Source organism: Apostichopus japonicus, chromosome 22 (genome assembly GCF_037975245.1).
Source record: "Apostichopus japonicus isolate 1M-3 chromosome 22, ASM3797524v1, whole genome shotgun sequence".
Taxonomy (NCBI): Eukaryota; Metazoa; Echinodermata; class Holothuroidea; order Aspidochirotida; family Stichopodidae; genus Apostichopus; species Apostichopus japonicus.
The window spans coordinates 23,183,324-23,208,112 of NC_092582.1; the positions used below are offsets into that span (position 1 = coordinate 23,183,324).

General features: G+C 36.9%; 1 protein-coding gene across 2 annotated transcripts; it reads left to right on the plus strand.

Moving 5' to 3' along the window:
* The first annotated feature begins 913 nt into the window (after positions 1–913).
* LOC139963676 (aspartate--tRNA ligase, mitochondrial-like) lies at positions 914–24,581 on the plus strand. 2 transcript variants are annotated; one of them, XM_071964708.1, is made up of 16 exons: positions 914–1,104; positions 2,905–3,071; positions 3,826–3,930; positions 4,961–5,059; positions 8,166–8,289; positions 9,333–9,451; positions 10,914–11,018; positions 11,716–11,856; positions 13,261–13,299; positions 14,007–14,108; positions 15,232–15,444; positions 16,895–16,949; positions 19,052–19,224; positions 20,006–20,116; positions 21,756–21,831; positions 23,371–24,581. In XM_071964708.1, exons 1-16 carry the CDS (start codon positions 1,014–1,016, stop codon positions 23,535–23,537), a joined length of 1,887 nt encoding a protein of 628 aa, XP_071820809.1. In that variant the 5' UTR covers positions 914–1,013; the 3' UTR covers positions 23,538–24,581. The 2 variants fall into 2 exon arrangements, with proteins under 2 accessions (XP_071820809.1, XP_071820808.1); XM_071964707.1 differs by having other exon boundaries at positions 932–1,094; positions 23,371–24,579.
* The last annotated feature ends 208 nt before the right edge of the window (positions 24,582–24,789 follow it).

Here is a 24,789-nt window from a genome sequence, read left to right on the forward strand (position 1 = left end):
GTATACAAAAGGGTACGGAGATGCTAACATATTTGCATACAGTTTGTTGCGGATAACACTCAGACAATCAACTCATTGGAAAATACGTACTACTTATTTGGGAAAAAAGTTCTGTAACACGTTAGTTACATGAGCGTAGAACCAATGGGGGCCGGGTTGGGCGGGGTGACATAAACCCCAATTTTTGAGCTGTCGGGGGGACGTTACACAAAACATCCCCACTACCCCCTCCCCCCAAATCCCACTTTTTATGTCTCTAATGAAAACACTAACCATCATAAAAATCACCCTACGTGCAAGAAGAAAATGTAAGTCGGAATATTCGACTCGATGGATCCGACTGGCTTCCGACAACATGATGACAGACATTTTGTACTAAGTGGTAACTTTCGTAAGTTTGTAACCTACATCTACCCACGTATGCAGTTGTCTATGGTGCGCCTAGTGTGCCATGAGTCCTGAAATCGACATATTTATAATACAATTGACATGTTAGTTTTTTTCGTACTTTTCTAGTGCTCTGAGTGAAGGAAATCGGCATACGTCGATTATCGTGCTGTCATAGGACGATTATTGTGCATGTCGTCTTCTTGTGCTCTGATTGGAAGAAATCGACATATGTGAATGAGAGCGACATATTTCGAATGAAATCGATGGCGATTCTTCCAATCAGAGCGAACTATAGGAAACAACATAAATGACACTGGTCGTCCAATGAAAACACGATAAACCCACATTTGTTTAATTTAATTCAACATATGTCGATATTTTCTGTATATGTCAATTTCATCCAATCAGAGCACGAGAAACCGACATATGTCAATTTAATTTGACATATGTCGATCTCAGAACTTACGGCACACTAGGCGCACCATCGACGTCAGTGTAACAGATCCATCGGGTGGTGTCTGTTACACACTTCCGTACTGCCTAATGCTCTAGCGCGTAAGCGATGAGCTAGAGTCTTAGAGATGTGATGAGATTAATCAAAAGTATCAAGATGCTGCGGAACTATGGATTCAGAGGCGTTTGCTCTCTTTGTAGAATGTACTATTTGGTACCAATTAGGAGCATGTCAACGACTGAACGAAGAGGTAAAGCTAGGTTTGTATAACTGAGAGTGCTAACCGAGTTTTTCTTACACCTGTATGGATTATGTGCAAGTTAATAGTGTGACCCAAATACGCGAAACATTAATAACGGGATCGGCAAGACAGGCTAGGCCTATGTTAGGTCGCGTCAAAAACCGTGATGCTACTCAAATAAGCAATAGCACTGGTACCATTCCCGGTTATTATTCCCCGTGAAAACAGGTGGGGTAAAATAAGGTTATTAATAATAAATGTTATGTGATACTGCCAAATCAACCTGGTTCTGTTCGAGTGTTTCACAGTCATTGCACAGAAGTGTCATTGTCACCCCTCTCGCACAAGTACTCAGGACAGTAAATACACAGAGGCTTCTCAAAAGTTTCAGATACATAGACAAGAAATCATGTATCTTTAAAAAAAAAAACAATTAAAATAGCCCTGATAAGTACAGTGACTGAATGTAACAAGAAGGAGATGTGTCTGGTTAAGAAACACACCTTCACACATTTTGCCCACCTTAGTTATAATACTGTACTACACTAACAGAGAGCTGACAACTGAGATGTTATGATACAAAGGTAAATCTGCAGTGTCTGGTGAACATGAATAGAACGTATAAACAGTGTGGGATTCATAAAAGGATTGCAAGGCAAAGATGAGGATGAAAGGTTAGTGACGTGCCCTGTAAAACGAAATGGAACATAGGCCTAGGTACAGTATAGAAATGGGCTTAGCAACAGAAACAACCATTTAGTATTAGATGACCACAGGAACAGTATTTTATTGATAATATCTTCCAGGTCAGGTAAGGAAGTGCTCTATGTTCAAGGGTAAAAGATGATGAGGTCTGAGGAACTGGCTAATTCAGCATAGAATTTCCTACAGGTTGTATGTGTTAGGGTTGTGTAGGCCCAAGGTACACCCTGCCCATGCATCAGATGTTAATAGTAGCATGGTACTTGGTGGGTGAGGTATGGAGCACTTCTAAATTAAGACTGTTGGGGCAATTTTTTCTAGACTTTGTGAAATAGATTCGTCGAATTGCTTTACTGTACATCTGACTTCTGCCACGAACTTGTCCCATTACTTTAGCAGATGATTTTGTCACCATTTTAGTAGATTTAGGGAAAGAACGAACATTGGATGCAGGGGGAGATTGCTATATTAGCAAAGCAATGTAAAAGTGTGAGATATGGTCAAAATATTCTTGGCATTGGGATTCTTCTGTAATACTTTGAATTACAGCATAATGTTTGGCAACATAAAAGTCCACAAAAGAAAGTTAGAAGGGACTAATGTGGTCTAGAGCTTGCCTCAGTCAGAGAGAAGGAGATCTGTAGCAGTTTGTGAACATTGTGGAAAGTCTATGTCATATATATACCTCATAAACCTACATACATGTGTCATTTAGAACTTTAGAACTGAGTTAGTTCTTGTGTAGCCTGGTTACATTGTGTACTGTAGGTTAGTATATTTAGCAATAGCTTTCTAAAACACATTATTGCAAAGCTTATATTACAGTTGTTAACATACCTATTACAGTTATGTATGCTTTTTTTTAGCTGGTTATGGGTTGTACCTGATGGTTATAGAGCTGTATAATATATATCATTGCAATAGGCTGTATTACACAGGTTAGTGCATAGGTTAGACATTGGTTGAAGGCGTAGGCTCATTGAAGCTGGTTTTTTGTTAGTTTTACCAGCTGGTTTAAGAGCAATTGTATTATACAGCAGTAGGTTGCAAAGTTTCTTAATGAGTTAATGGTATGCGGTTACAACAATAGATCAGTTTTTCTGTTCTCTCCATACAGTTTTAGGTTCGTTATCATGGAGAACTCACACATGTGGAGAACTGAGGGCTGCAGATGAGGGCAAAGCTGTCACTCTCTGTGGCTGGCTGCAACATAAACGTTTTGATTTCTTGGTGACGTTGAGGGACTCGCATGGAGTGACACAAGCTGTACTACCAGAAGACAAGGTATGTTGCTTGAAGTTTGGAAAACAAAGGAAAATGATTTGTCTTAAGAGGGGGGGAGGGGGGGGGCTTTACATTTTTTGAAGTGCCATCTGATACTCACTGACGTTGAGTATGAATATATGGTAACTTGATGTTCAGCCTTTCATTTGGAGAAACATAACCTGTGATATCTTGGAATGAGATTTTTGCTCAGCTGTTTGGTGAACTTGTCCCGGACAGGTATCGCTATCTCATTGATCAACAATGCAGGTCTTGGTAAATGATGTCTTCCTCAAGCACTTTATAGCTGTGACACAGTATACTATATAGGAACTCTGCTTGAATAGAATGACAAAAAAAAGAAGAATTTTGCTATATATCTGTATATATCTGATTCTGTATACATCAATTTCCGACAAATTTATCGTAACGTGGGGGTAAAATTGTCCGTCACATCGATTGGTGATACAATTGAGGTCATTTGAAAGGCACAATTCCAAGAAAACTTAATCCTATGCCCCTTTAACAACGTTGTTTCAAATAAACAGATCCATGCCCGGTTTTCAGCTTGTTGAATGCAATCTCGCAGCTCAACCACTACTGCAGTACTTAGCAATTTACTCTGTCAATACTGTGGCTTGTATATATGTGTTTGCCTAATGACATGGTACAGTTTGATCTTGGCTATGTTTCATAATGATTTATCACCAACCATGATGAATAATGCAGCTCTCTTTTAATTGTTTCATCTCTCATTTTCTATATTGCTTGGCAGGTTACCAGAGGGAAGCTGTCACACAGGTTGAGCAGCGCTCACTTGGAATCTGTTGTTAAGGTCAAAGGTCATGTGCAAAAGAGACCAGATAAAATGAACAACACAGTGAGTGTGCTTCAATCAACAGTATAGCTTACCTTCACACTGAAATATGCATTTAATTTCCACAGTATTGTGGATTTCTCTTTCAGGTTTGGCTATTTCTCATGCGAGACTTCCTTTGTCTTTGGTGAGGTCAAAGGGTCAGCACATGTGTAATCTTTCTTCCACAAATCTCTGCACCTCAATAATTGTAATAGCATAATAAGTGGCCCTACGAGGGTGCAATAAGTATGTATACAGTCTTTGAAGGATGGAACAGGTCGTTTATGGTCAAAACTTGAAATACTTGTGAATATATTATCTCAAGGGAAGGAAATTTTCGTAAAAATGCCACATGGCTTGCCCATTTTAAGTGCAAGCTGGCAGTGTTGAAATTTGAAAAGCTCTTTATCTTGATAATTTAGTAAACTTACAAAATGTCTGCTCATGCATCATACAATAGTCTTGATGACTTACAACAAGTGAAGCCATTGGTGGAGGGCAAAGGTCATTCTTAAATCACAGCCAGTCAAAACTTCCAAAGCTTGCAAACATGATCTCAAGAAGGGTAATGCTCACAAATGTTCAAGTTATCTTTTGTAGTTTGTTTGTAACGATCACTGGAACCTTATTGTCTGACTAACACGATGAGTAACTATGAGGGAACGGTTACTCAGGTTGTTGATTGCACCCTTGATTTGTTCTTCGTGCATATGGGGAATGTGTTGGTAAAAGTAGAAGTGACCTAGCTTCAAACGTAGTGACACGATGAATTCTTAGTTTGGACCAGGAAAGTTTCTTGTGTTGTTTAAAGATTGTACAAAGTTTATGACAATTCACTTGTATTGTTTTTTAAACTCTTACATGTTGACTTTCCCTTGATGAAGAATACAAACTACAAATATAGCTTTTGATGAAACGTATTTGGGGAGACGTATTTGTCATTGATATGTAGCTTAAAATGTCCATTATCCCATAAGTCAATGCCATGTTACTGATAACCATACTGGTATGTTGAGTCTGTATTCCTGCCTCTTCTGTTCCTCATTGATAGAAAATGCCGACTGGTGATGTGGAAGTGGTAGTCGAGGACTTTGAAATTCTTAACAACTGTATGGAGACGTTACCTATTCAACCACATGATCATATGAGTGTAAGTCTGAGCTGGTATTCTTATATGAAAATGAGGGGTCAAAGGTCACTCAGTTGTTAGTATGGTAATGTGGAAGTGGTAGTCGAGGACTTTGAAATTCTTAACAATTGTATAGAGAAGTAAATGACCATATGAGTGAATAGCAAACAATCTGATATTAACATAATGGGTCAAAGGTGAAATTTTTTGTATGGGGAGTTTGTTCCAACAAGATGGTTTAAGTATAACATTTAACAGAAAAACCGATACCAGAGTAATAGGTCTAAGGACAAGGCCATATTGGAATAATTTAGTAGTCATATTTTGTGTAGCAGTATTGAGGGCTCTGCACTTGGTATGGGGAATATTATGGTTCCAGTGAACAAAAATTGCTATTTGTCTTTGCACTTGTACAGCAAGGAACCCATTTTGGCATAGATTTTTGCTGTGCTACAACAGATAAATTATTCCCCACACACGTGTGCAAGTGTTATCATAAACTTAATGTTTAAACTGAGTTCAAAGCTATATTTTTGGTGTGACCACTTGTATTAGTAGACACCCTGATATACTTAAATCCTATGATATGATATTATGATTAAATGCCCCTAAATGGAGCTACATACAGTACCCACTGTGGAATCGAGTTATCGATACATCTAGTAGCGATATTAACAGCAGCATGCGGTTGATTCATTGAGATCGTAAGCCGAGTGAGTCCAGCTGATAAATGCTGTTGATCCCTTTAAGAAACGTTTATATGGAGGATGGCTTTTAGATCCAAGTTTTTGAAACACCTTCCTGGCAGATGACCTAGCTACTTAGCGTAGCCAAGGGGGGGGGGGGGCAAAGGGGGCAACCCCTTGAGCATATTTTTTATCTCAATACATTACATGTATAGAGATATTGTAACAGTAAGTGGGACTTTCTCTTCTCTTAAAAATTTTTCAGCGTCTTCAAACAAAGTTCTTTTTCTCTGGAATTTCCAGAGCAAGAATATATCATATAGACCAACAAAAGTTACTATTTTTTATTCCAGAATTGTATCTCATTCTGTGACTTTTTCACCGATTTATGTCCAAATCGGGCCAATTTGGACTGAAAACACACTTTGGCAGACCTGTTTTGCACACGCTCCAAAACTTATGTTTTATGAAAGAGAATAGAATAGAACTGTCTTTCAACAGTGGTATCGTCTAAGATAGGGTCCTATGTATTATATATTTTATTAAAACTTTAAACTTTCACTTGTTGTTTACAGGTAGGTATTAATAAGAATTTTACTACATGTATATGACATTTAATGGCTTTTATTTGCTTTATTTGATGTTTAAATGATTTTTCTTTCTTAAAACAACACTGAGCTGCCGCCCCTACTTTTAGTAAAAAGTTCCGTTTTTGATGATTAAGCCCCGCCCCCAAGTCTGTTTTGTAGCAGATTGGCTATGACTCATAACAGCTACATGTTAGATATACGAAAATGGCTACCCTCGCGAACAATTTTCTGTTCTGTAGTTAGGTACGCGAGGTGTTAGTGTATTGCATGCTAATTACATTCTGTACTGCTGAATCCTACGTAGTGCATTTAATTTATATTAGGCCTTCGTTTTTGTAACATCCATTTAAGGATAGTACTGGTGTTCAGGTAGCTTTTCAGAGCAAGGGCCATGATAAGTTTGTTTGATTGCCCTTCATGTATTTTGTATAATTACGTATACACATTCTTGTATTTCTGAAGGCTACTTACTGTAGGCCTAGTGCATTTAAAAATATATATATATATATATATATATATATATATATAGGCCTAGGCCCCTAGGCCTATTAGGCTTTCAGTGATAGCCACATTAGCATTGTACTGGTGTTCAGACAGCTTTTCCTAGGAAGGACCAGGGTAAGTTTGTTTGATGGGTACGTATAAAAGAGGAGCCGGCCATAGCATCACAACTTTGATCAGACTATAAAAATTGTATAAGTTTATGTTTTATTTATAAGAATATAAGATGTATAAGGTTATAAGAAGTATGTTTAGCTTTCTTTTGAACCTGTAATGTTTGACATCAAATGTACAAAGAATTAAAATACAATAACAAAATGGAGAGGAACTGAGGTGGCTATTAGGGGAAGAGGAGGCCACCCATCACTTGCATATAAAAACTTGTAATCTTCTTTTACATTATTTTTTCCAAGTCATAAATCCATGAAATCTTCATGTAAGAAAAATTGAGATGGAAAAACGTGGGTTGTTTTGATATCTAGAAGTGGACACAGTTTTGATGGTAGTCACCACTACAGTCTACAGTAACATACAGTAGGTCAATAGGCCTAGCTCTCAAGGCAGGCATCAAGAATATGGTCGAGTTGTTCGCCTCTTCTAATTTGGCTGTTGTCATTGACGTCAAACTATAGGACCAAAAAGTCCAACAGAGACTGACCTAAGATGAAGGATACCACATAAAAAACAAGTTCTTAAATATTCTATGACATTACTAAACCTTGCAACGTCGTTCTTTCGACTAACAGGCAATGAGCGCTAAAGGCAAGACTAGCAGGATAAAGTGTAACCTGCAGAGACTATTCGTGGCAAAATAGCAAAAATGCAAGTTATATATTTGTTGTACCATGATTGATATTGATAATTGTAGAGACAGAGCAAAGATTTGAAATTAGGAATCAAAATTAAAACTTCCATTATTGAGATACTGCATCATTGATGCTCTTGTTTGTATTTTTTTATATGATATCGCTAGTAATTTCAAAATAAAAAAATGCTCAGATGCAACTTACAAGGCCTGGGAAGTGCCATTTCCAGCGATCTGGGAGGCATTTTCGGCCAAAATTTTCTTGTACGTTTCGCGCCAACACATGGTGGCGCTACACTTAGATAGTTTGCTACAGTTTTGCCCCTCCCTTGGCAAAATCCTCTTTACGCCCCTGCCTAGCTAGCAGCTGGTTAAGCATTTGTCAGACATGTATACAATCATAAGCAGCGATCTATGTGTCTGATTTTGACAATCTCTGTCCTTAATATTCACGATTGTCCTACTTACTACAAATGGTTAATTGAAACCAGCAGCAGCTTATAGACAGTGGATAATACACGTCTTCACATTGACTTTGCTGATAGGTGTCTGAGGCTACCAGGATGTTATTCCGATACTTGGACTTGAGGTCGTCTAGAATGCAGCGTAACCTTAGACTCAGATCTGAAGTGGCTTTGAAGGCCAGAGAATATCTGTGGAAGGAACACAGTGAGTCCGTGTGAACACTTTCAGCTCATTTTTGATCCAGTATGGTTTATATCTATTTAACAATTGGACAGATTAAATTTGGACAATTTTGACTGTCAAATTTGATGATTTGGTTTGACAGTTAAATATGACAGAGTATTTGCTGTTTGACAGAGTAATTTACAAATCAATTTTGACAATATAACAATCAAATTTGACAATTAGATTTTATAATCAAATTTGACAGTTAAATTTGACCGAGTAAAGTTATTTCCTAGTCTACTTTGTATACATGATTTACTACATAACATTGCTACTTTACAACAGTGTGAATATCTAATGTAACCCAGGCCTTACAGTTTGGTCGTAAGAACAGCAAATTTGGTCGTCGGAAGAAGTGTAGCAAAAAGAAGCAGTGACCAGCATGTACACTGTAGGATGTAATGTACACTGTAGGAGAGATGTGTACAGTAGGGTTAGTGAACACAACACCAGCTTTGATCACAGTAGCAATTTATCATTTAACCTATTGGAGGTTTTTTAGTTACAATGTAATTTGAATTTCATGTAAACAACCAGTCGTCTGCTGTACAAACCTCACAGTCTGGTTGACAGAACTGAAATTTGTTTTTTTGTTGTATCGAACTAAAGGACGACCATTACAAATTTTTCCTGGCATACCAGCCCCTTGTTCTTCCTGTTTGACAAAATCATATGTGACAGCAAAGTTATAAATTTTCAGTGAAAATTTGTAATTGGGATAATTGGAAATATCAATTGAAAACTGCAGATTGGGTTAATGAGGGTGTGTTGTAAATATTGAAAGGGCAAAGTATTCCAAAGTTATGGTGCTGGGATGTTAAGGCACTGTCGCCGTAAAACGATGTCTTAGATAGAGTTCCTGATTTGAGAAGAAGTTTATCCGATGAGCGATGTTTGTAATCATGTTTATCATAACTGCATTTGCATCCCTCTTTGCCTGTTACTCTGTCATATCTCTTATGATTATGATTAATAATCTGATTAAATGATATGATTACTATAATCTCTAATGGTTGTTTTAGATTTCGTAGAAGTGGAGACACCAACTCTGTTCAGAAGAACTCCCGGAGGAGCCAAGGAGTTTATAGTTCCGACTCATCAAGCCGGTCATTTTTACTCCCTTCCTCAAAGCCCTCAACAGGTGGGTTGACTTTCAGGGGGGGGGGAGAGAAAGCGGAACCAGGGTGCACGGGAGGCATGTGCTCCCAAATTCTGCGGGGAAAAGCCCCTGTTAATAGTGGCCTCTTTCATAAATGAAAATGCCCATTATTTCTACCATTCTTCACCCTGAATTTTCAAAGTTTGCGCCCACCGGATTCAGTCCTCTTCCACCTCCCTAGTTGGGTATTAAATAAAAGTTGGTCCATTATAGGGTTCCACTTGCAACCCCTCCATTGGTGACCTTTCTCCAGTGGGTGTTTGGAGGAAATTATTGAGTAATTAAAAATTTATGGTTTTGAAATGCAATAAGGCAAGATGAACTAACCCTTATGACACTGTTGAAGAGATTCAAACCAAAACAAAGGCTGTGATTGGTTCGTTGTGTGTAACATTGTTTCAATGTTTAGGCAGTTTGGTAATTCCGATGTATTTTAAGTTCATGTGCTTTTCTGTATGATACGATATTAAGATATGATAAAAATTGTTCAATATATTTCCCAAAGTACAAGTTTAGAATAGATATGATCTTTTAAAGCATTGCAAGAATATTACCTATTATTTTCTAATTTTAATTGAATGCCAGATTGAAAACAAACACCTCTTTCACTGAGATTCAAGACAGCTTTTACGAACTCATTTCTGGAATTTTATTCCCCATGCTGATAGTAACATCCTATCGCAATGTAACTCATTGTTGTGAATATTCAAATTGATTTCAAATCATGATCCAATCAAATTTGCTTAAAAGTTAATCATCATTAGCATTCACTTTTTTAAACAGGCTAGGAGAGAGAGCCTTTGCTTTAACAATCACAAATATATCGTTATTAATACTCTTTTGGTTGCATAATTTTACGACCAAATGCCAAAACCCAGTTTAATGGGATGATCAAGAGTCCTAAGGGGTGAGGGGGAGGGGTATACATTTCAAGGAACAGGGGAAATATTTCCCTGATTGAAACAGTTTCTTCTATACAGAGAGTTGACACAACAAATAGATGTGAAAGTGGTTAACCAGGGCTACCTTGAGGGTAGGGAGATGTGTGTGTTAGTGGGGAGGGTTGGGGGAAGGGGGTTGTTGGTAGAGGGTGGTAGAGTTCAAATGAATTTGGGTTAATCTAAGAACGATCACCACAAAATCACTGTAGATTAATCAGAATGGATTCCTATTGGGCTCAATAATCACACACGGGTCAATGCAAAGAACAAACATTTCCAGAATTCTAGCAAGGTGTTCATATTATTGTATGGTATTATTGTATAGGAGTACTTGGTATGTATTGTTAGCAGAAGTCTGTGCTGTAACATTTAAGTATATAGTCAGTAGTTTTAGAATATAAAGGTGATACTCATAAGATCTGCAATTGCCTATATTATTGATCTCAAGATATTAACGAGGTTGTGACTTTATGTTCCCTTTTCTTTCATTCTTTCTTTTAAAGTTTAAACAATTATTGATGGTTGGAGCCATCGATCGATACTTTCAGATCGCAAGATGTTTTCGGGATGAAGGGAGCAGACCGGACCGACAACCAGAATTCACACAGGTAGGGTAATCATATCTGTGCTTCGTGCGTCCGTTTCTCAGAAAGACAAAAATTGCAGCACCGATGTTTGACCCAAGAGAAACTTTATTCGGCTTATGCAGAAATTCAGTATTTAATATATATTTTTTTTTTCAAGAAAGATTTATGCTTGAAGGAATCTACATTTAAGCCAGACAAATAATTTGGCGGTAAAAAACACTGTTGCACGGCAACCATGTCAAAGGTTAAGGTGCTCATTTTGTCTTACAAATTGATAAAGAGGTATCCTTCATTAATGTTACTTCGCAACAATTATAAAAATGACTGGCAAAATGAAGCTTCCAAAATGCGAGAGGGGAAGAAAGCTGACAAGGTTTCAAGCCCCTTTCTGCAGAAGACAATTTTTGGGGGGTTAATTTCCATCAGACAATTTATGTTGGCAGTTTTAGCAATCTTGTAATGTTTTTAGTAAGGCTATTTGGTGTGTATTGTACAAAAAAAGTTTCTGTAAATTTTCCAAGACACTTCAGCAGTTTGAGGTGTATGCAACTGGAAACTGAGCAGTTGAATGGATGTCCCTCTTTTAACAAATTGTAAGGATTCAGCTGATTTATCCAGCAAGAGTGTAGAGTTCATCTGCTAGTTTTAAAGTGGGGGAGGGTGCGTCAACTTATGCTAAGTCCTATGGACATGAAAGGTCATTCTTTTCATTTTACAGATTGATATAGAAATGTCTTTCGTCGATAAGGAGTCCATCTACCAGCTGATAGAGGGCTTAATGAGGTATGTCTGGCCTAGAGAACTACCCAGCATCAGTGACTCATTCCCCAGAATTACCTACTCAGATGCTATGAATCAAGTAAGTGTGCATAGAATGAGCTGATTATTACATGAAGTACCAGCAGAGTGAGGACAAATACAAAGTCCTTAGTACAATGAAAATAAGTTAACAGTCTGTGAATATGAGTGCAAGACTACTAACACCAGTAAGAATACATGGTCTGGAATACAAGTATGAATTAACAAAGTATAAGGGAGTATGGAGCTACTACTATGAGTTTGAGTATGTATGTAGTATCAGCATGAGCTTTAGAGAGTATGTAGTGTTAGTATGAATTTGAGTATGTAGTTTCAGCATGAGCCTGAGTGAATATGTGATGTTGGTATTAATTTGAGTATGGGTGACTTTGTAGTGTCAGCACAAGCTTTGGTGAGTATTTAGTGTTAGTATGAATTCAAGTATGAGTGAGTATGTAGTGTCAGCATGAGCTTTGGAGGGTATGTAGTGTTAGTATGAATTTAAGTATGAGTGACTTGGTAATGTCAACTTGAGCTTTAGTGGGTATGTAGTGTTAGTATGAATTCATGTATGAGTGAGTATGTAGTGTCAGCATGAGCTTTAGTGGGTATGTAGTGTTAGTATGAATTTGAGTATGAGTGACTTTGTGTGTCAGCATGAGCTTTAGTGAATATGTAGTGTACGTATGAATTTAAGTATGAGAGTATGAAGTGTCAGCATGAGCTTTAGTGAGTATGTAGCATTAGTATGAATTCAAGTATGAGTGAGTATGTAGTGTCAGCATGAGCTTTAGTGGGTATGTAGTGTTAGTATGAATTTGAGTATGAGTGACTTTGTAGTGTCAGCATGAGCGTTAGTGAATATGTAGTGTAAGTATGAATTTAAGTATGAGAGTATGAAGTGTCAGCATGAGCTTTAGTGAGTATGTAGCATTAGTATGAATTCAAGTATGAGTGAGTATGTAGTGTCAGCATGAGCTTTGGTGAGTATGCAGTGTTAGTATGAATTTAAGAATGAGAGTATGTAGTGTCAGCATGAGCTTTAGTGAGTATGTAGTGATAGTTTGTGTTGGATTGAGTGTGTAGTATCAGCATGAGCTTTTAAAATTACGTCTTGTTAGTATGAATTTGAGTATGTAGCATGAGCTTAATTGGATATGTGGTGTTAGTATGGTGAGTGTGTAGTATTATTATGAATTTGTCTAAGTAGTATGAGTTTGAGTATGTAGTATCAGTATACATATGGATGAGTATTTAGTATGGTTATGAGTTTGAGTGAGTATCTAATATCATTTTGAGTATAAAGATGGTGAATATTAGTATATAGTTGGACAATTGTACTAACATACGCATGGGTACTAACCCAAACGCTATAAGTCTTCTTTGAATTTATAAGGACATTTTGTAGACTGATGTATTTGCGAAAGAGAGTAAACATTCTTTTTTTACCTTCTTGACTCTTCAGTATGGCACAGATAAACCAGATACTAGATTTGACATGAAGGTAAGGATATCCTGGTTTTATCTTTTGTTCCTATTACAAAATCTGAAATGTTTCCATATTAATTTGAAAATGGATCAGTTTTCCAAAAGATGACATATTGAAATTTTAAGAATCTATATGTCAAAGTCAAACAAATTAGAAAAAGAAAAGTTGCTTATTTATTAAGTTAATATTTACTTGTTTTTAAGTTCTGATACAAATTCTACCAATTTGCTACCAATTTATATATATATAAATATATATATATGTATATATATATATATATATATATATATATATATATATATATATATATATATATATATATATATATATATGTACAGGGTTATATAACAGAAAAAGGTGACGTTATTATCATGTTTTACGGCAAGGGAAAGATAAATTTGTTACTTTTGTTGTATTTCACAAGCATTTTACTATTTTTTTGTGCCGGCCAGTGGACTGTTTATTCACTTCCAATGCCGGCCGGCAGGCGTGAGTGGCGGTTACCACCGGCCGCCGCCGGCCGGCGTGGCTATAACCCTGTATATATATATATATATATATATATATATATATATATATATATACCATATCGGATTTACCAAAATATTCTTCGGTGGTGCCATTGATCAAAACAATTGGCATCTTTGATGAGCATTTGTTTGAATATTTATGCTATGTATCCCAGAACCTTTTTCCTATCTTTATCTCATTCTTGCTTTTAGCTTGTTGATGTAACTTCTATCCTCAAAGACTGTGGATTGGCCAGTTTCAGTTCATCCTCTCCAGATTTCTGTATCAAAGCTATCAGGTGCCCTTTAGGTGCTGTAAGTGATCAATTGATAATTTATTGATGCCCTTTATGTGATTTGAGTGCTCAACCTATCATTTATTATTATTATTATTATCATGGTTCCTTATCTAGCGCAAATACTATAAAATATATATATTCATATGCGCTTTACATGATGAAGAATAAAACAATGATAAGAAAGAATTAAAAAAAGACAAAAATCAAGTTAAATTAAGTTAATAAAAATAGTGGATAAAAGAATATAATAATTACATGATAAACAGTAAAACAAATATATAGCAAGAAAACAATTTACGAATCAGAAATCAAGTGAATGTAAAATATAGCAAATAAGAAAATATGATATTGAGTAGAAAAATAAAATAAAAATGTTATATAAAAACCTGGGAAATAAAAATCTGAAAATGTAAATAATCGCAAGAGCCGGGAAAAATATATAAAACCATGGGCAAACCACAGAAATAATAATACATAAAATGATTTCAGATATTATAAGATTTGAAGTATAAATGAGTCTTAAGTTTGGATTTGAAAAGGGTAAAACTTTCAATTTTTCTTAAAACCTCAGGAATTTTTCTTAAAACCTGCTGGTTGATTGATGCCCAGCATCCTCCTAACCACTAACATACACATACATAACTTAATAGTGTGAAGCATCGTACAACTATTATTTAACAACTAGATATGAATATACATGAATTACATGACTTGATCTTGTCAAAACATGCTACGTAAAAGTGAGATATGAATGAACATTAATTACATAATTTGTTAAAACATCCTAACTGTGAGCATGCTAATGATAGGATATATCAGTTCATGTTTTTATGGATGTTACTTGCATTATTTCTTGTATTGGGTAGAGACTTACACTTTGTGATATTCTATACGGGAGTCAGATATTTGTTTAATTTTTTTCCAGTTCTTGAAAGCTCTCACCTACAGTACTGTTTTATAATATCACTTGATGTTAATATCTCTAACTCTATTTTAACTTCTTAGCAGCTGATTTTTCTAATATGTCATTTAGTTAAATCTGTTTTTATTTTTTTTATTGTCAGAACAATTATTTTATTTAGTTTATGTTACGTAATCTGTCAGTCTCTTAATTTAGAATCTAATCATGTTATTTTCAGAGACATTTTTCACGGCCTCGATTAGACGCTCTTCAGACCAAATGTCGGAATCTTCACGGTTACAACTTCTTGCCCGTTCATATCAAAGAGGACTCTTGGAAATCACCACTTGTTAAACATCTCACAGAAACTGTAAAGTCATCTTTAACAGAGCATCTTGAGGCTGGCCCTGGAGATATGCTGTTAATCTGTGCTGGTAAAAGACATAAAGTGGTTAGTACCAGCAGAGTATTACATAGGGGCTTGTGTCTTCTAGACATGCCTCTACACTCTCACTTACCCTTTTCTTTCTTTGGTGAAGTGCATCAACAGAGTTTTCTTTTGCACAGTAATTTTAAATATCTTCATTGACAACTTTGCACATTTTTAAATGTAAGGAAGTTTCATAACTTTTGTGGGTACATTGGTTACTTAAACAAGTCTATTTGTGAATTAGGTAAGTCCATTAATGACTTGAGCAAGTCCATTGGTGACTTGAGTAAGTCCTTTGTGACTTGAACAAATTCATTGATAACCTGAGAAAGTCTATCTGCATGAGTTCAATTCAAGATTCAAGCAATCAGTCATTTGAAAGATCTGCTAAGGATTGTAACTTTTCTCACTGAGGCTTATTGTACCATACTTAAAGTACTAGGGACACCTAGCCAATTTGCCCATATTCAGTATAGTCAGTAATGCGAAGTTTGGAATACTGCTAAGTTAGGACACCCCTAAGAAATACACGATTTAACCATGACAACCTACTAGCAAGTGCCTATTTACGAAAAACTAAGAAGCTACAGTTATTTTCTCTCCAAAATGACCTGTGTGCAAGTATGCACTTACATATTTGTCAATAAAAGGAAGTTATAGTTGTGGGGTGTTTTAAGGCTTAGGTGTCCGAACTTCTCAGTGTCCATGCTACATTTGTTGTGTGTGATAATCTGATTAAATATCTGTTGAAATGTTTCGAAAAGATCTTATCGTTTCCATCATATACACATTTGAAGTTTTGATAAAATCTGGGAAACTCATTAAATATGCGCAAACTATGACGTGAAGTGTTGTGCTCATCAAAAATGTCTTATTTTAACCCTTAATAGGTTAACCCCTAATTACAAGCCCACAGATATCATTTGAGTCAGACAATAATTTTAAGTCTATAAACCTGTGTTCAGTGTTCTTGAAACAAAGTCTGTGAAAACAAAGGGATAATATAGCAGAAATTAGGTAGTCACTTCCTTTTACATCATCAATATGCATAATTAGCATGTAAAGTGATAAATCTTTGATGGATTGATGGTAGTTGTAGCTATTTTCATTTTTAACAGGCAATGTTGTTCATAGGTGTCCATAGAACTCTTATTAATAAATATTGAAAAACAAAAAATTAAAAATAATAATATTGAATTGTCCTTGACACATAGTTATTTGTGTTGTATTTTTCCCCGGAGTCCTGTCAATTTCAACGTCATCCATGGTAAAATTTGATTATATCTTTTACCTTCTATCCTCTTCCCCCCTCCCCCCAATTTTCTTATAAATCATAAATGTACAATTGCAATCATTCAGATACTCTTTAGTTATAAAATACCAAATTTTCTACTTCAATTTTTTTTTTACACTTTTATTGTCCATATTTTATTCCTATATGGATTCCTTGCTATTGTTCCCTCTTTCACAGAATTCATCTCTAGGCTTTCTAAGGTTACAATGTGCTGATATATTAGAAGACCAAGGTAGGTGTCACCTACAAGAGCGGGGTACAATTTAGCGCGTTCGAATGGAGGCTATCCGACCGATATAAAGACACAGTACAATTAAGTAATTCACAAAGACATCCAAGTATAATCTTAATAATACAAATTTAATTCATCAAAGTCTCTTCTTTCTTAAATAAATAAATGAATATAATTCTAAGTCAATAATACCATGGATTCTAATATTCTCCTGCTGCAAGCATGGAGTTGAGATACTTCACAAAGTTGAAACATTTACAAGAGTTTTACATGTTTTAGGTGCTCAGACAAAATTTGGTTGTTTTCCAAAACGTATGATTTACTCAATACCCAAGTAGTTTGTTTGCCCCAGAAAAACTAAGTAATTACTCATACCTCGATAGTGTTGATTTTACAATATGATATTACCAGTAGTTGAGAACAAGTTTACTTGTGAACACAATATTTAAGTTCAAAATTCGACGACGTTCCAGTGTCCAATGCTTCTCAGTAAGAGACAGTTCTCGTAACTATAGATGTTACAGTCATAAAGTTCTACCACTCTTCAGTAGTATAAGATGTTACACCAGTCCTGGTGGATTGATTATCCCAGTAACATGAAAGTCACTCGTTATTCTCGTTGAATCCCAAGCGGATATAAAAGTGGCACTGTATTAAATAAGCAAGAACCCAAAACTTTTATAATATTTTGAATTCCAATTCACAATGCAATATATATTTATATGCTTTCATTTCAACCAATTTTGAGATGATTTTCATATTTCCAAAATAATAACTTCAAGCCGCCAGTAGATGGAATAATTTACTAAAAATTATACATCATTTTAGTCATTCCAAAAGTTGACCTAAATAATTTTACAATTACATTAAACTCATTTCTAACGTAAAAATAACTTTACTTTTATACGCTTGTAGCATAATGTTATTGCCACATGTCGTACAACTTCAAAACTAGGCGCGGCACATTAAAATAATATCTTTAATTATGGTAAATTCACTAATTTAACACAATTTATCTCTTTTCATGCATGCTATACTTTCATTACCTAAATGCCATAAATAATGCATACATGGACATGAATTTCATAGAACAATTACAAACCCTTTTACATTGTTTCTCCCTTACAGCAAATCTCAATATTTAACCAAATAATGTTTACTGTAAATACCTGTTTTATGTCAAAGTTTTACTTACAATGATATCACATTTGACGTCCCTTGGCAAGCCCCGTAATACAGCTGTAGCGATACATGTCAGCATCCTATACTGCCATCAAACAGCTGCCCTCCTCAGACTCTATCAAGATTCTGGTACCCAGGCGACTTTTCCCAACACAATCCTTGCCAATGATGAAATCCAAATTCACAACATTATGGCCTCCCGGCTTATATACTGTAGGTTTTCATAAGTGAAATAAATCCCATGCCATGTGTTGAAAAACGGAAAATTAAATCGGGCGCCTTACCAAGAGATATACATATAGAAATCATATGACTCTCACAGCATGGTGTTTCAGCTAAGAGTGATGTGTTTGTTCAGCACTAGCCTATACATGCATTAGCTAGTCCATTGTAAAGAAAATATGTCGCATCTATTAGCGCAGATAATAGGATCACCTGGACATTGTGAGCAATTCTATAGCATTCTCAATCTACCCAAGCCTTCCCTATTCATACCTGCCACTATAATGCTGACACATTCCTACTACCTAGTCAGCATCATTACTAGATCTGACTGGTTCCCTGGATTTAAAGTTTTAATACACAACAGCTTGTTCACTCATGCAAAAGATGACCAAGCTTATCATTACCAATAGTAAAATACACTGTCCTATCTACTCTAATGTGACAGTAGGTCTCTTGTAATCCTATTAAGTCAGGAAAATTCCTTTTTTATTCTTTTGTTCCAATTTCTTATGTTTAATAAAACAATATTAGTTATTGTTTTGGCCATTTAATCCTAAACCTACTCATTAATCCAGATGAAAAGATTTCCATCCATGCATCAGGTTTGCATTCATTGAAAGATTAGTCATCTAAAATTAATTGAATTTTGTGCTGGTCCGTCCTTGTAAGCACTGCCGTCCCTTTTCATCCTACAGGAGTACCGTTACGGGATTCAGATTCCTTCCAGTTTCTGTGGGTCGAGGACTTTCCTCTCTTCCTTCCAAACGAGGAGACTTTACCAGAGGGAACGGTTTTAGAAAGTGCCCACCATCCATTCACAGCCCCTGTAAGCGGTGAAGAAGAACTTATCTATACCGACCCATTAAAGGTAAGGTTAGAACTTAACCAAAGGGAATGGTTTATAGAAAGTGTCCACCATCCATTCACATCCTCTGAAAGCGGTGAAGATAAACTTATCTATACCGACCCATTGAAGGGAAAGGTTTTAGAAAGTGCCCACCATCCATTAACATCCCCTGTAAGCAGTGAAGAAGAACTTATCTATACCGACCCATTAAAGGTAAAGGTTTTAGAAAGTGCCCACCATCCATTCACATCCCAGGTAAGCTGTGAAGAAGAACTTATCTATACCGACCCATTAAAGGTAAGGCTAGAATTTAACCGGAGGGAGAGGTTTTAGAAAGTTCCTACCATCCATTCACATCTCCTGTAAGCGGTGAAGAAGAACTTATCTATACCGATTCATTAAAGGTAAACTAGAACTTAAGCACTAAAGGAAATCTACTCACCCCTAACTTACTCGACAATTGATTTTATTCTACCCTAAATGTCAGTTCATTTACAATTCATATTTCAATGACAAGTGCTTGAGTTAATTACCCACCATGCACCATTTCAGCTGCTGTAACATTCTAACTGTTCATGTAAAATACATTTGAATGTTAAATCCTCCAATGTCTGCATATTAAGTATGCACTTTCCCTTCACTCTTACATGTGATGCATGGTGGGTAATGACAGAGCACAGGGTGGGGGGGGTGGGCAGGAAGGGGTTATAGAGAAAGTGTGGTAATCAGAACTTGTTGAGGGTAGAAGTGTCAAAACCTCCAATCTTTTGTGGCACTTTTGTTCTTTTCTGCTATTTTACAGGTCAGAGGTCAGCACTACGATCTAGTCTTGAATGGTGTTGAAGTTGCTGGCGGCTCAATAAGAATCCATGATGCCAATCTGCAGAGGCACATTATAGAAAATATCTTAAAGGTAAGAATGTCATGTTTTAATTTATGGCTGATTTTCAGACTTCCTCCAGAGTCTGTGGAATATTATGACAAACTGTAATGGAACATGTCCTTATATATGATTATTATGTAACACTTAAAATTAATCTAACATGATTTTTATAACTTTGAAATTTCCTCGGGAGTCTTTATCTCATGGTATATTGTCCCGTCTCATAAATCATTGTGAGTCCTGTATAGCTGGACCTCAGTACAGTTGGTCCATTCCCATCATGGGGATCATGTGTTTAGCTGGACCTCGGTACAGTCGATCCATGTCCACCATGGCAATCAGGTGTATAGCTGGACCTCAGTACAATTGGTCCATTCCCATCATAGGGATCATGTTTATAGCTGGACCTCAGTTCAGTTGGTCCATTCCCACTATGGTGATCATATGTAAAGCTGGACCTCAGTTCAGTAGGTCCATGTCCACCATGGCGATCATGTGTATAGCTGGATCTCAGTACAGTTGGTCCATTCCCGCCATGGCCATCATGTGTATAGCTGGACCTCGGTACAGTCTATCCATGTCCACCATGGTGATCCGGTATATAGCTGGACCTCAGTACAATTGGTCCATGTCCACCATGGAGATCATGTGTATAGCTGGACCTCAGTTCAGTAGGTCCATGTCCACCATGGAGATCATGTGTATAGCTGGCCCACAAGTACAGTTGGTCCATTCCCACCATGGCAATCATGCGTATAGCTGGACCTCAGTACAGTTGGTCCATTCCCATCATGGCCATCAGGTGTATAGCTGGACCTCAGTTCAGTTGATCTATGTCCACCATGGCGATCATGCGTATAGCTGGACCTCAGTACAGTCGATCCATATCCACCATGGTGATCAGGTGTATAGCTGGACCTCAGTACAATTGGTCCATGTCCACCATGGCAATCATGTGTATAGCTGGACCTCAGTACAGTTAGTTCATTCCCACCATGGCAATCATGTGTATAACTGGACCTCAGTACAGTAATCATGTGTATAGCTGGACCTCAGTTCAGTTAGTCCATTCCCATCATGGGGATCATTTATATAGCTGGACCTCAGTACAGTTGGTCCATTCCCACCATGGCAATCATGTGTATAGCCAGACTTCTGTACAGTTGGTTCATTTCCACCATGGCAATCATGTGTATAGCTGGACCTCAAGTACAGTTGGTCCATGTCCACCATGGCAATCATGTTTATAGCTGGACCTCAGTTCAGTTGGTCCATTCCCACTATGGTGATCATATGTATAGCTGGACCTCAGTACAGTTGGTCCATTCCCACCATGGCGATTATTAGTATAGCTGGACCTCAGTTCAGTGGGTCCTTTCCCACCTTAGCGATCATGTGTATAGCTGGACCTCAGTACAGTTGGTCCATTCCCACCATGGCGATTATTAGTATAGCTGGACCTCAGTTCAGTGGGTCCTTTCCCACCTTAGCGATCATGTGTATAGCTGGACCTCAGTACAGTTAGTCCATTCCCACCATGTCAATCATGTACTTTATTTTGAGTACTTTATCGTGGTATCTGATATCTGATGGGACGTTGGGATCCCTTCCATTCACTTTGATACCTGAGGCTCTTCATAACACATACCTCATTTGTTCATGTTTCTAGGAGGATAGCTCAGAGTTGACTCATCTCCTACAAGCTCTTGATTCTGGTTGCCCTCCTCATGGAGGAATAGCTATAGGTGAGTCCTCTGCCTCACATTTTCATGGTATTTTTAAGTATCTTAGCTTTTTTTCTCCTCTTTCCTATCAAGATTAAAACACAGGTCAGTGTTTTGACTTTCAACCTCCAAAGACTATGCAGCTTTTCTGCAGTATTCCATTAGATCTAAAGAGTTCTGTGAGTTAAATTCACAGGAACTGCATTGGCAGATTTCCACAAGCAATTCTTCGCTGTAAAATAACTGAGCAATCCTTATCAAAGATCCAAACTACTTCACTTCAGTTCAACTTGATTCAAATCATTTTAATGTATTCAAATGGAAAAATACTACACCTCAATTCAACTTACTTAAATATCGGAATGGTTCTTAAACTGACTTCCATACATCAATTCAAGTCATTGTAATATATTCAAATGGGATAATACTGCGCCTCAATTCAACTTACTTAATATTCGAATGGTTCTTAAACCGACTTATGTAATTTCAATTCAAATCATTTAATGAATTCGAATGGAACAATACTGCTCCTCAATTCAACTTACTATAATATTGGAATGGTTCTTAAAGCGACCTCCGTACATCAATTCAAATCATTGTAATGTATTCAAATTGGAAAATACTGCCTCTCAATTCAACTTACTAAATATTGGAATGGTGCTTAAACCTCTTTCCGTAAATCATTTCTAATCATTTTAATGTATTTGAATGGAACAAACCTGCACCCACCTCAATTCAACTTACTTCATTGGAATTATTTTTGGAATTGTTTTTTTACAAAAGCTTCCGTTGAATGCCTCATTCGAACTGTAATTGACTTGTTCAAGCATTGAGAAATGTGCATTAAATTAACTAATTTCCTTGCAATTTATAAATTTTGATACATATTGTTGACTGTAACACTCAACATAGCCCAAGAACAACTTTCAATTCTAATTGGTTGCTATGATGCTGGCTTCCGTCAATTCTAAGTGTCGTGCTATGCTGTCTTCCTTCAATTCTAATTGGTTGCTATGCTGTCTTCCTTCAATTCTAAGTGTCTTGCTATGCTGTCTTCCTTTAATTCTAATTGGACGCTATGCTGTCTTCCTTCAATTCTAATTGGTTGCTATGCTGTCTTTCTTCAATTCTAATTTGTTGCTATGCTGTCTTACTTCAATTCTAATTGGTTGCTATGCTGTCTTCCTTCAATTCTAAGTGTCTTGCTATGCTGTCTTCCTTTAATTCTAATTGGACGCTATGCTGTCTTCTTTCAATTCTAATTGGTTGCTATGCTGTCTTCCTTCAATTCTAATTGGTTGCTATGCTGTCTTCCTTCAATTCTAATTGGTTGCTATGCTGTCTTCCTTCAATTCTAAGTGTCGTGCTATGCTGGCTTCCTTCAATTCTAATTGGTTGCTATGCTGGCTTCCTTCGAATCTAATTGGTTGCTATGCTGGCTTCCTTCAAATCTAATTGGTTACTATGCTGTCTTCCTTTCGTCTGTCTCATGTATGTATGTTGCATGTATGTTTCCTTTCCGGTTTGCATTTCATTTGGAATTACAATCGATTCTTTCAGGCTTTGATCGTTTTATCGCTCTACTCTGTGGAGAGAGTACAATTCGAGAGGTGATCGCGTTTCCAAAGACAACAGAGGGTAACGATCTGATGAGTGGTTCACCCTCCCCCGTGCCTTCTGAAGACCTCGCAAGGTACCACGTCAAAGTCCAAGGCGCTGAAAAGTGAATAATATGTAGATACGGAGATCGGAAAGGTCCGAGACTAAGATGCTGGACTGGGACGCTATGAACCTGGTATTCAGATATATCCGTATAAGCGTTGCAATAATTTAACAAACTCTGGTAATGAGTGACCATATTTTATTGGTAGCCTGTGTTTGACATGTTGGAATGGAATTTTGAAAAGTTAGATATTCTTCAGAAAGTTGAGTGAACTGCTTCATATCATTAAAGATTTGCCCTGTTGGCAAAGTGGAAAGCCTTGGAACCCTACAGTTAAACATCAAATGCATGGCTCTTGACATGTAGAACTATTAAAAGGTAGTACACATTTGCTGTTTTGATATGCACCTGAGATACTGTCGTGCATATAATCATCTTGAACGATGAGATAGACGTCGTCAAGGATACATGCTTGTTGCAATCATGGACTCAAACTTTATAATGAAACTCATTGATGTAAGGATTTCTGATTGGGGAAACAAAAATAATTCTATGCTTGGGACATTAGGTTTGCCAGGTTGGACTGCACAGCATTATGAATGAAATACTCGTGGCCGTTACCATGGGTACCACACGCTCCCTTTCACTTGAAGCTGCATATGATGTTTGTAGCAGAGCTGATAAGGAAGTCTCTTTGAACGGTACTGGCCTCTCTCCAACAAGACACAGCTTCTCTCCTGTGTTATAACGAGAGGAATGTATCGTTGTTGACAAGAGAAGAAATAGAAGGGTTAGGGTTAGGTTAAGCAAAAGTGGAGTATGGAGCTCATTCAAGCTTTATACCATTGGAACTATCATGCTAACGAAATTTTCATACATTTGACTTCTGGGGACTTCAGATGACCTTTGACCTCTGCAACTACATTAGGATTCTTATACCTCATGAAACGAATTGAATATAAGTGAATGTACTATTCCTTACAATGTCAAATAAATAAAAAGTCATGAGAGTTATGAAATCTTGTCAGTATTGTTATCGAGTTCCTCAAAAGAATCAAGTCCAGTGGAGTCTTTCAAAGTCAAGACATGGGGCAGGAGGGGGGGGACCAAACTGGGTCCTTATATATTAATCGGATCCAGTGGCATCGCCAGACATTTCAATCTTGGGGGGCACAGCACTTAATTAAGGGTGCACACTGTTTATTGGTGAATGCCGTCCTGGGGCAGGGGTCTAAGGGGAGGGGGTTTCCCCCTGATAAATTTTTGATTAATTAAGGGTCCTTAGATGCAATCTGGTGCTATATTTTGCAACTTGA